This window comes from Plectropomus leopardus, chromosome 23 (genome assembly GCF_026936395.1).
Source record: "Plectropomus leopardus strain MGB_pleo_1.0 chromosome 23, ASM2693639v1, whole genome shotgun sequence".
In the NCBI taxonomy this organism is placed as follows: Eukaryota; Metazoa; Chordata; class Actinopteri; order Perciformes; family Serranidae; genus Plectropomus; species Plectropomus leopardus.
In genome coordinates, this window is record NC_142198.1 from 23,454,201 (window position 1) to 23,465,977 (window position 11,777).

At 39.2% G+C, this 11,777-nt stretch overlaps 1 protein-coding gene across 1 annotated transcript; it reads left to right on the top strand.

Moving 5' to 3' along the window:
- The first annotated feature begins 46 nt into the window (after positions 1-46).
- On the top strand, positions 47-11,046 carry psip1b (PC4 and SFRS1 interacting protein 1b). The gene is made up of 12 exons (XM_088073397.1): positions 47-185; positions 1,277-1,392; positions 1,515-1,579; positions 1,670-1,805; positions 2,218-2,637; positions 3,612-3,663; positions 3,932-4,806; positions 5,645-5,751; positions 5,888-7,388; positions 8,085-8,186; positions 9,003-9,288; positions 9,845-11,046. The coding sequence occupies exons 2-12, from the start codon at positions 1,309-1,311 to the stop codon at positions 9,862-9,864; spliced, it is 3,648 nt and encodes a 1,215-aa protein (XP_087929523.1). The 5' UTR covers positions 47-185; positions 1,277-1,308; the 3' UTR covers positions 9,865-11,046.
- The last annotated feature ends 731 nt before the right edge of the window (positions 11,047-11,777 follow it).

The following is an 11,777-nucleotide window of genomic DNA, read 5'->3' on the forward strand; positions in this document are numbered from 1 at the left end:
CAGTCCGCTGTTTGGTACAGTCCAACCGCGGGCGGGAAAGCGCTAAACGTCACGTGACACGAGCTCACGGGCCAACATGGCGACGAGCTGAGGAGCGCAGCTTAGTAACGAGAAGCCTCCTGTTGCACCGAGGACACACCGGGACGTTTATTTTACGTTGTCAGGAGATCGGCGTCCGGTTTACGGTGAGTACGAGCGCCGGCGTCCTGGTAAATTTACGGTTTAACGTTAAAAAACATCAAAGCGAGCCGCAGATTTAGAGCCGCGGCTAGCCGAGGTTAGCTTCGGTGCTAACATGTAAACAATGAGTGAACACGCTGCTGGAAACGAAACTACTGACTATCTAACGCTGTTTTCACTTTAAATACACAGGCCACCGCTTAAAGGAGGGGTGAAAGGACAGAAACTGCAGTGAATCACCTGTTTTTAATTTTAATTTCGGTGCTTTAACGATAATAACGGACTGTGAGGTCACATGAGCACGAGGAGCAACAGCGACGGACGAAAACAAATTTCACATCAAAATGTTTTAATGCGGCTGTAATATTATTTAAACTTTAATGAGCGAAATACATTTCAACAATAATATAATTTTAATACATTTTTACAGCAGTCACAGAGCATGGGGTCAGTTTTTTCAGATACATTAACCCTTAAAACCTGATCAAAGCGGCTCAATTTCTGTCAAAACACGATAAAGGCAGTAAACAAGAAATAAAATAATCTCTAAATTTCTATAAGAAAATACCTAAATATAAAGCTAAAACGTTTTTGTCTTTAAATAAGGTAACATTTCTTCCAAACCTGTTTGTTTTCTTATAAAATGACCTCCCAAAATTTTCAAGAAATAAAAAGCTAGTTTTTGAATTTCAAAAATGTTTGAAGAAAAACTGGCAAAAATTAAAAACCCATCCTAACATAAAAGAAATCTGTCGATCAATTTCAAAAGAAAAAAGCATGTTTTCTTTTTAAAAAATGTAAAAAATCTATTTGACAAAAAATCGCCTGAATATTTTCCTCTCATAAACAACAGAGTCCCCAAATTACATTTAAATATTCAGTTCTAATCCTCTGTGAATTCACTGTTTATATGAAATAATGCTCATTTACAAAACTACTATATAGAAATAAAAAAGAACAGCTAAGGAGTTTGATGGTGCTTTCAGAGGATTCATGGTGTTTTAAAATTTGCCTCAAAGTCCTTGAAAAGTCAAAAAATTTGGGGTAAAAATGTTTTTGAACTCTAAATCTAACCGTGGTCTCTGTTCTCTGTCAGGTTTCTGTGTGGTCGAGCTCCGACTGAGCAGGATGCCGGGGAAAAACGGGGACCAGTTCAAACCAGGGGACCTGGTGTTCGCCAAGATGAAGGGCTTCCCGTACTGGCCTGGCAGGGTGAGCACAAACAAACAAACAAACAAACACACATAGTACAAACAACACAAACTGGACTGTTAAATGTGGTTTCTGTGTGTGTGTGTGTGTGTGTGTGTGTGTGTGTGTGTGTGTGTGTTCAGGTCTGTAAGTCGGAGAGCAGATGCAAGAAGCGAGTCCCGGTCTTCTTCTTCGGGACTCACAACATGTGCGTTCACGCTCAGCTGCCGATCTCTGTACATCACCATCGATTTTGCTGATTTAAATGTGATCGATGTTTTTCGCCATCCTTCCTCAGAGGCACCATCCCTCCGGAGAACATCGTTCCGTACGTCGGGAACAAGCTGAAGTACGGCACCGGCGTCCGCATCAAAGGCTTCACCGAGGGCATGTGGGAGATCCAGAACACGCCGGGAGTCGGGAGCAAACTCAAAGTCAGTGTCTCGAATGTTTCGTTTGTTGACGTCTTCTCTTCAGCCGCGCTGACACGAACACTGCGTTCACGCGCTCCTCGGATGTCTCGTTCAGTTCAGCGAGAGCTCGTATTGGACCTGAAGTCCGCCGGTGATTCGGTTATGTAAATTTGAGTGTCATCTGCGTAATTATGGCAACATATTACGGCAATTTTTATATTACTAATTCATACTGTGCAACTTCTGCAACTTCAAAAAAAACTTCCAAAAATTGCAACAAAGCAGTAAACTCGGAACGAGAAAATCTTAGAAAGGAGTGAACTAACAAAAAATAAAAATAGGGGAACATTTTATTTATAGTTATGTGACAAAAGAAAATGTATTTGTGCCTCCCCATCTGTAATGAACCTTTTCTGCTCTATCGTGTCCTCAGGTCCCACCCCTATTTGCACCTGCGAAATCTACACCTGCGAAATCTACACCTGCGAAATCTACACCTGCTAAACCATCAAATGCCACTAAATCCACTCCCAGTAAATCTGTCCCTGCAAAACCCGTCAGTAAAGCAGCTCCTGGCAGAGTTACTAAAACTCCCACCAGAGCTTCGTTAAGATCCGCTCCGGACTCCAAACAGACTCCTGAACAGACGTCAGCTTCAGATTCAGGTAAAAAGGAAACTTCTGCCGCTGTTGCCGTGGTGAAAACTCCGACCAGAGCTTCGTTAAGATCCGCTCCGGAGAAAACGACAGACTCGAGTCAGACTCCAGATGTTTCGGAGGCGCCTGTGACCACCAGAAGCAGGAGGTCGGCTGCAGGAGGAGAAACTACGACTTCAGCCGAGAACAAGAAGGAGGTGAGAGGGTGTTTGGATTCACACATTTAACCAGGTTTTTTTAAAGATGAACGTGGTAAAGATTTAAAACGACACATTATGTGTGTGCTTCGGTGTGGAGGACGGCAGGTTACAGAGTTCGATAAACATGTTCGGCTGACGGTCGGACCGAGGTCGGACCATCTAGTTGTAAGATGGAAAATTTTTTAAAGAAAAAGTAATATTTTAAGATTGGTCAGCTTTTTTAAAACCAAATCATTTATTACCCCCTTTTTAAAAAATTTGTTAAGAGTTTAATTTTATTCTCAAAATATTGACTTTTCTTGTAAATTTGCAATTTAACTCTCAAAATGTTTTTGTGTTTTTCTTTAAAAAATTACATTTTAATTCCCAAAAAATATCGCGTTTACTCTTAGAAACGAGACGAAATGTCATGAGTCATAACTAAAGTAAATAAAGGGATAAATGTGGTCTTATCGTACAGTACTATGATATAAAGTGCTATGATAGACAGTACTGACAGACAGTACTATGATACACTGTACTATGATAGACAGTACTATGATAGACAGTACTATGATACACTGTACTATGATATACAGTATTATGATGTACATTACTATGATAGACATTACTATGACAGACAGTACTATGATACACTGTACTATGATAGACAGTACTATGATACACTGTACTATGATAGACAGTACTATGATAGACAGTACTATGATACACTGTACTATGATGCTGTTTGGGGAAAAACTTCGACACACTGTACCATGTTGGGTGTCTTTGGTGAAATTTATCAATATACTATACTTTGACGTTTGTTGGTAAAAGTGTAGTATGATGTTTTTTGATGAATTTTTCGACATACTGTACGTGTATGTCGGGTTTTTTGTTAAAAAATGTTGTTGTTAAAGGTCTTAATATACAGTTAATGACTGATGGTTAATGCCAGTGTTTCCTGTTTTGTTTTGTTTTTTTCTCATCAGATCGAAGTGCAGAAGAAGACGACTCCTGCGGGTCCAGCTGTGAGCCCACCAGGTAACACACACACACACACACACACACACACACACACACAGAGTGCTTATTATCAGTTATTTCTCTACTCAGTTCTTGCTCTTTTATTTCAATAACTTAATAGTTTCTTCTTATTATGATGATGATGATGATGATGATGATGTCAGAGTCAGCAGAAATCCACATTCAGGTTTCGGGTCAGAACCGATAAAAAGTGGAACCGGTGTTTGTTTGTCTTTAGGATCATTTCCATAAAAGCATGCGTAAAACTGTTTTTTGTCTTTATCAGTCAGCAAGAAACTGAAGACGGCAGAAACGACGTCTCCAGCGAAAACGTCCAAAAACGAGAGAGGACAGAAAGATGAGGAGAAGTCATCAGAGAGCCGAGGAGTCAAGAGGAAGAGAGACGAGGAGGACGAGGAGAAAAAGACAAATCAAGACGGCAAAGATGGAAAGAAAGAAGTGATGAGGACTTCAGAGAGACGAGGAGAAAAAAGAAAGAAAGAGGAGGAGGAGAAAAAGAAGGAAGAAGAGAAAAGACAAGAGGAGAAGTCATCTGAGAGCCGAGTGATGAAGACGAGGAGGACAGAAAAAGACGACCAGAAGGAGGTGAAGAAAAAGGAAGATGACAGCAAAGGAAGGAAAGAGGAAAAGAAAACAAAGGAGGATGGAGGTGCAGAAGGAAAGAAAGAAGTGACGACAAAAGAGAAAACAGGAGAGAAGTCAGAAAGTCGAGGACTCAAGAGGACGAGAGACGAGAATGAAGACAAAGAGAAGACAAGGAGAGGCGAGAGAGACGGACACAAGGAGGACGAGAGGAAAAGAAGACAAGACAGCAAAGAGGAGAAGACGAGGAGAGAGACGAGGTCCGAGAGCGAGGGAAGAAAAGGAGAAAGAGAAAAGGAGGAGCAGGTGAGAAGGAAGAAGGATGTCAGAGAAGTGTCTGAGAAAAGAGAGGGGGGACGAGGGACGAGGAGGGAGGACAAGGAGGCGCAGAAAGGAGAGATGAAGAAGAAGAAGGAGGAGAAAAGCGAAGGGACGAGGAGAGCGGAGAAGGAGGAACTGAGGAGGAAAACAAGGGACGCCGGTGAGGACAAAAAGAGGGAGGGGAAACTAAAAGAGAAGAAGACGGAGGAGAAGGACGGCGGCTCTGGGGACGAGGAGGTGAAGCTGCTGTTTAGTTTAGATCAGAGACACTTGACCTGCTTTAATTGGGGGACACTTTTTCAAAAGGACAGGAGGACAGTCACAGCGGCCCCATACATTTTCAGGGTTTTAGAAAATTTCTTGAAATTTGGTAAATTTTTAGGATTTCAGGACATTGATAAGATTTTAGGACATTTCTAAGATTAAAGCACGCTTTTCGTTTTTTAGGACATTTCACATGTTTTAGGAGGCTTCTAGGATTTTAGGACTGTTCAAAGAATTTAGGACATTTCTCCCATCTTTTGACACTTTTCTTATTTTAGGCCGTTTCAGATATTTTAGGATGAATTTTTCCTGTCTCTAGAGATTTCATGTATTTAGGGTGCCTAGGATTTCTTAAGTAATGAGCATGTTTGTTGGATTTTGGGACATTTCTTTGATTTGGGACGTTTCATGCATTTTATGACATTTTACAACATTTTACAGGATTTTAGGACATCTGTAGGATTGTAGGATGTTTCTCGGATTATCGGACCAGTCTGGGTTTTCAGGATTTCTTGACCTATCTTTTGACATATTTCGTGTTTTAGGATTTTTGAAATTTGTGGGAATTTTAGGACATTTCTCAAAATTTAGGACATTTCTAGGATTAATGATGTCTCTTGGATTTGGGGACATGTCTAGGATTTCAGAACGTTTAAAGGATTTTAAAGATTTTTAAGGATTTGTGGATGTTTCAGGGATTTGTGGATGTTTCAGGGATTTGTGGATGTTTCAGGGATTTTATGACATTCAGAGTATTTTAGGATGTTTTGATGAGTTTGCCGGAGCAACATTGTTCTTCTTTCGTGTGCAGCGGCAGCGGCGTCTGGCCGACAAGAGGGAGAGTGTGCTGAAGTCTCTGAGAGGTCTGCTGACGGCCGGGAGAGGAGAGGACGGGACGGAGACGAGCAGGAGCTCCCAGTAAGAAACACAGACACATAATCCAGTAAATCAAAGTGTTAAAGGACGATTTAGCAGGATCAAGGACCAGTGAAAGACTCATAAATCTACCGTACCGTACCTCATTTACATGTTTTGTTTTTTGAACATTTATCAGGAAAACCAGAGATGGAACAAAGTCGAAGGTGGAGGTTAAAAACACGAGAAGTCAGAGGACATCTGAGAAAGACTCGACCGTCCACAAAGTGATTAGCGGGAAGATCGTCAGCAGGAGAGACGAGGAAGCAGGGGACAACAGACGGAAAGGAAGAGCTGAAAGAGACGAGGGGAGGACGTCCACCGAAAAGACAACAGCAGAGAAGAAGAGGGAGGCGAAGAAGGACGACCAGAGAACGGAGCAGGACAAGAGGCCAGACTCGAGTAAGACCGCAGACGACGCAAAGACGAAAGAAGACAAGAAAGAGGAAGAAAAGAAGGACGAGAGGAAGATCATCGGAAAGATCGTGAAAGCGACGCCAGGACAGGGAGCGAAGGTCCAGGTGAAGACGATGATGGGAGGAACGGCGGTGGCAACAGCGGAGGAGGAGAAGAGGAAGAAAGAAGAGAAGAAGAGTAAAGAAGAAAAGGTCGAGGACAAGAAAAAGAGCTCGGAGACGGTGAAGGAGAAGACAAAAACGGGAGGAACACCGGCGGTGGCGACGGAGGAGAGGAAGAAGAAAGAGGTGAAGACAGGTAAAGACGAAAAGTTAGAAGACAAGAAAAAGAGTTCGGAGACGGTGAAAGAGAAGACAAAAACGGGAGGAACAGAGGAGGAGAAGAAGAAAAAAGAGGAGAGGAGTTCAGAGAAGGTGAAGACGATAATCGGAGGAACAGCGGCGGAGGAGAGAAAGAAAGAGAAGACGGGTAAAGAAGAAAAGGTAGAAGACAAGAAAAAGAGCTCAGAGATGTTGAAGGAGAAGACAAAAACAGGAGGAACGGCAGAGGAGGAGAAGAAAAAGAAAGAGGAGAAGGCGAGTAAAGAAGAAAAAGAAGATAAGAAGGTGAAGGAGAGGACGGGGAGGTCTGAGGAGAGGAAATCTGAAGATAGAAAGACGGACAAAAGCGCCGAGGTGGAGAAGAGGTCTGAAAGAACTAGAGCGGACGACAAAAAAGACGTGACGGAGGTGGAGAAGGACAAAAAGGGAAAAACAGATCAAGAAATGACGAATAAGAACGATGCGGAGCAAAAAGCAACCACGAAACCGCAAGAGAGGAAAGGCGAGGCGGAAAAAAAGGAGGAACCCGAAAAAACGGACAGAAGATCACAGGAGGAGAAAGAAAGCGAGTTTGAAAAGCTGAAGACGAGCGAAGACAAAAACAGCGAGAAACCGGAGAGCGGATCACCAGAGAAGAAGAGCGACGGAGAGCAGACGAAGAAACCGGAGCGCTCCGAAGAGACCAAACCACAGAAGAAGAAAAGCGACAAAACAGAAGGAGCAGCGGAGGAAAAGTCGAAACCTGAAGAAGCCAAAGTGCAGAAGACGGGAGCAGAAGAAGAAGAGGGCGGGGTGACGAAGGTGGCGGCGAAGCAGCCGAAGAGTTTGATGATGACGCTGACGGACTCGACGCTGCACCGAATCCACGGAGACATCCGGATCTCTCTGAAGACCGACAACCCCGTAAGACACCGACGCTTTTTTATTCTCGCTTGTTTATTGAATCTTGTGTTTGAACCGAGTTTGTTTCGGATTTTAGGACATTTCTCGGATTGTAAGACGTTTCTAGGATTGTACGACATTTATTGGATTTAAAGATGTTTCTAGGATTTTAGGAATCTTCTCTCATTTCATGGCATTTCTAGGATTTTCAGGACGGTTCTGTGGTTTTAGGACATTTCAAAGATGTTTAGATGTTCCCAGGATCTTAAGACATTTTTAGGTTTTAAGGGCAGTTCTAGGATTTTCCGATGTTTTTAGGACATTTGAAGAATTTTAAGACATTTCTATGATATTTGGACATTTCAGGGATTTTAGGACGTTTGTAGGATTTTAAGTCGTATTAAGTTGGACATCTTTGGGATTTTGGGACAGCCAATCATCTGTGGTTTTGACGGACTCAGTTCTGCTTCACCCCAGACTTAAAATTATTTTTGTCTTTTAATCAGTAAAAGCTGAATCACAGCTGTTTAAGGTTTTTTAGGCATTTTCTTTTGTTTCCATCTTATCTTTTCTCTCGGGCCGACACAGCAGCGTTCCCGCTCAGAATAATCAGTTTGTGTTAAAAAAAATTTAACCCACATGAACACTTTTCTTTTTCTGTTGTTTGTTAGTTTGTAGTGAATGTCCTCCTGACCCTCATGTCTTTGTGTCTTTCAGGACATCAGTAAGTGTCTGCTGGCGTTGGATCAGCTCAGTATGGTTTATGTGACGTCTAAACACGTCCAGAGACACAGCGAGCTCATCGCCACTCTCAGGAAGGTACACAGGAGACACTGTGACATCACTGACGGTTTTGTGGACTGGAAAGAAAAAAATTAAAATCCAAGTTCACGCAGTGTTTTTGTCTGTTTAAGGAGTTATTATTGAAGACAAAAAGGAAAAATATCAATATAACAGCTGACTTAAGAAAGGTTATGAATCTTTTAAATCTGTACGGACTGATAAAACTTGTATATGAATGAATTATTTTATTTTCGTGTCATGCCACTCAGTGGCCCATCCCCCGCCGGATTATATGACACCTTAACAACAAAGACAACAATCGTCCTCGGTACATATTCCTTAACATGAAAACAGCCCCAGCTATCACCAGCCAAAAAATATAAATACAGCTGAACTAATTCAAAATTAAAGAATATAATAATAATTATAATAATAATGGTAATAAATAAGGATAATATGGAGAACTGAAACCGACAAAATCAAAAATAAATGAAACTGACAAAAATGGCAATATTTATTTATTGTCGCATTTCCCTATTTCTTTATTAATTTATTCATTTTTCATATTTATTTGCTTATTCATACACAAAGTGGAAATAATACTTTAATAAATAAGCAAATAAATATTCAAAAAGGAATAAATTGACAAATGAAATGGGAAAATGAATAAATTAATAAATAAAAAGGAAAATTTAGTTAATATTGTCATTTCATTTATTTGACACATTTATTTCTTTATTATTTTGTCAGTTTCAGTCCTCCATATAATAATAATAATAATAATAATGTGTGATCACTGAGGAAAGTCATAAAATCTGAAATGCCTGACCTTTAACGTGTTTTTGTGTTTAGATGCGTTATTACAGAGCGAACCAGGCCATCATGGACAAGGCGTCCATGCTGTACAACCGCTTCAAGAACGCCTTCCTGTTGGGGGAGGGGGAGGAGGTGGTGAGCGCCGCCTTCCTGCGCTCGCTGCTGGAGGAGAAGGAGAAGGAGGAGGCCGAGCGGGCGGAGCGCTCTGTGGAGAGGCTGAAGAGGGAGGAGGTGCTGCAGGAGGTGAAGAGACGCATGGAGCAGGTGAAGGAGAGGAGGAGCAGTGACAGAGGAGCAGAGGAGGAGGAGGACAAAACACAAAGTAAATAAATTATTACAGATATTACATTAATTAATTACCCTCTACCCCACAATAAATAAATAAATCTTTTTCATTGTTTCATAAAAATGTTATTTGATTTTTTATTATTTATGAGAAAATATATAAAAATATATTTTTTAATGAAACATTTTGGTATAATTAATTACAAAAAAAGTTTTGCATCAATTGTTAATTTTTTATGCTAAATGCTTTTTATCAATATGACTGTTGTTTATCTTTTAAACAGTGTTGATTATTTATTTAATGAATTCAGCAAAAAATGCTATATATGACTTTGCGTAAAGCGCTCTTGGGTATCTCGAAAGGCCCTTTATAAATCAAAGATATTATTGTTTTTATTATTTATTATTTTTTGAACTCTTTTAATTCTGTTTTTTTCTTTTGCGTCTTGATTTTATAACATAATTGACTTTTGCATTCATTATTTCTTGTTGCATTAGGTTTTTGGTGTTTCATCTATGGTAATGTAAATGAGCAGGTTTTTGTTGTTTGTTTGTTTGTTTGTTTATTGTTTGTGTTGTTTACCCCCCTGCAGCTGCAGTGGACTGTCCCTGACGGTTCAGTGCTCCTGAAGCAGCTCGGACTGAACCATCTCAAACCTGAGGGGGGTGTGGACCAAAAACAGCTTACTGAGAACTTCCACAACCACATTTACCTCATCTCACACACACACACACACACACACACACACCTGTGTATTACCTGTACATTACCTGTACAGCTCTTAATTATTTATTTCCTGTTGTTAATTAAAGGGTGTTGTCATTTTTGAATTAACACAGTTTGCATTACATTAACCCGAGCATTAAGTCCAACTTTTTTTTTAATCTTTAACTTGTCTTTTTAAGCTAATTTTAAATATTTTGACTTTTTTTTAATAATTTGGGCAAACTGTACCACGGTTACCTAAATCTACCTCCGTTGACTGTCATCTGTAATGAGGAGAGGGTGCATTGTCCTTCAGTTTTTTGCTTTTTAAAACGTTGGGGCAACAGTGTTTACGGGGACATTTGGACCTTGTAAACCTGTTAAAAATTTGGTGTAAACTTTAACTGTTGTCTCTAGTTTTTTTTAAGTGAAACATACCTTTATTCTGCCTCTGCTAACTGGTGTGTTGTGCAGAGAAGGTGTGTTGTCCCTCAGTTTGTGTTTCTGTTTTGTTTTTTTTAAGTTTGGGGAATAGTACTTACGGGGACATTTGGTCCTCGTAAAGCTGTGTAAAATCTGGTGTGAATTTCTCATTTTTATTATTAATCCTCTGTTTTATTTTAAAAGTTTTTTCATTGCTAAATACTCTGCAAATAAATGTAGAAAAAAAATAGTATAAAATAGTAAAAAATTCGGTCGCGTAGGGCTGTCAGTGTGACGGGGCTGATGGGAAATGTGGTTTTATTTTGAATGTTTTTTTAATTTTTAAGTTTATTTCAGATAAACAACATTCACAGCAGCCCGAAATTAAAGCATTAAACGTCCCTATTGACATTCACCAAAACCTGATTTTCTAACACTTTATACAACAAGATATTTTATTGTGTATTTTTATTGTGACGCAGTGAGATGTTTTAATTCTTTTTTTTATAAGTGTTTTTTTTATTTTTGTGCAGTTGTTACAGATGTTTTCTTGATGGCTGTTTCTCTGTGACATAAAAATATGATTTTTATTTTCTGAAATGTACAGTTTTTCAAAACTGATGTGGCGTCTGGAGTCGAATATTTTAAAATAGAAATTTGAACGAGCAGATGCAGATTGTGTCATTTTTTCAGTGAATATTTTTGTTTTCTTGCAGGTTTTAAAAATGCATCAGGTATGCAAATATCATCAGTCCTTTAATAGTCTCTCAATATTAAAGCAAAATTATGCTGCTTTTAGTTGATTTTTTTTAGTCACCACAAATTTGAAAGAAAAAACAAAGCCAAAATGTTAAATATCATAAAAAAAAGTTGTCAAAATTGTTTTAGAGAATGCAATTGCCCATAATAATGATAATAATAAGAAACAGATAAAAAGTTATATAAAAGTATAAATCATCTAAACAGACTAAAATAGAAGTATAAATATATCAGAAACATCTTTGTATACAGAGGGTGTGGATGTGGCGGGGATGATGGGAAATGTGTTTTTATTTGGAATGTGTTTTTTCTGTAATTTTTTAATTTATTTTTTGACAAACTAACAAAATTTCCAGCAGAAAAAAATGCAGTAAGACTTTACTTATTTATTTATTGACTATTTATTTATTATAAAAAGTCAATAAATAAAACAAATTAATTCACTATTTGTTTATTTATAATAAAAAATAAATAAATAGGTAAAGTTAAATGAAAAATTATAAAATTATTTGTGTGCTTTAATGTGAGATTTTGGATGCAGAGCGGTTACATAAGGCGCGAGGAAGTCATGGATCTGGAGGATGTAATCATGTTTTATATTTGTGTGTGTGTGTGTGTGTGCGTGTGTGCGTGTGTGT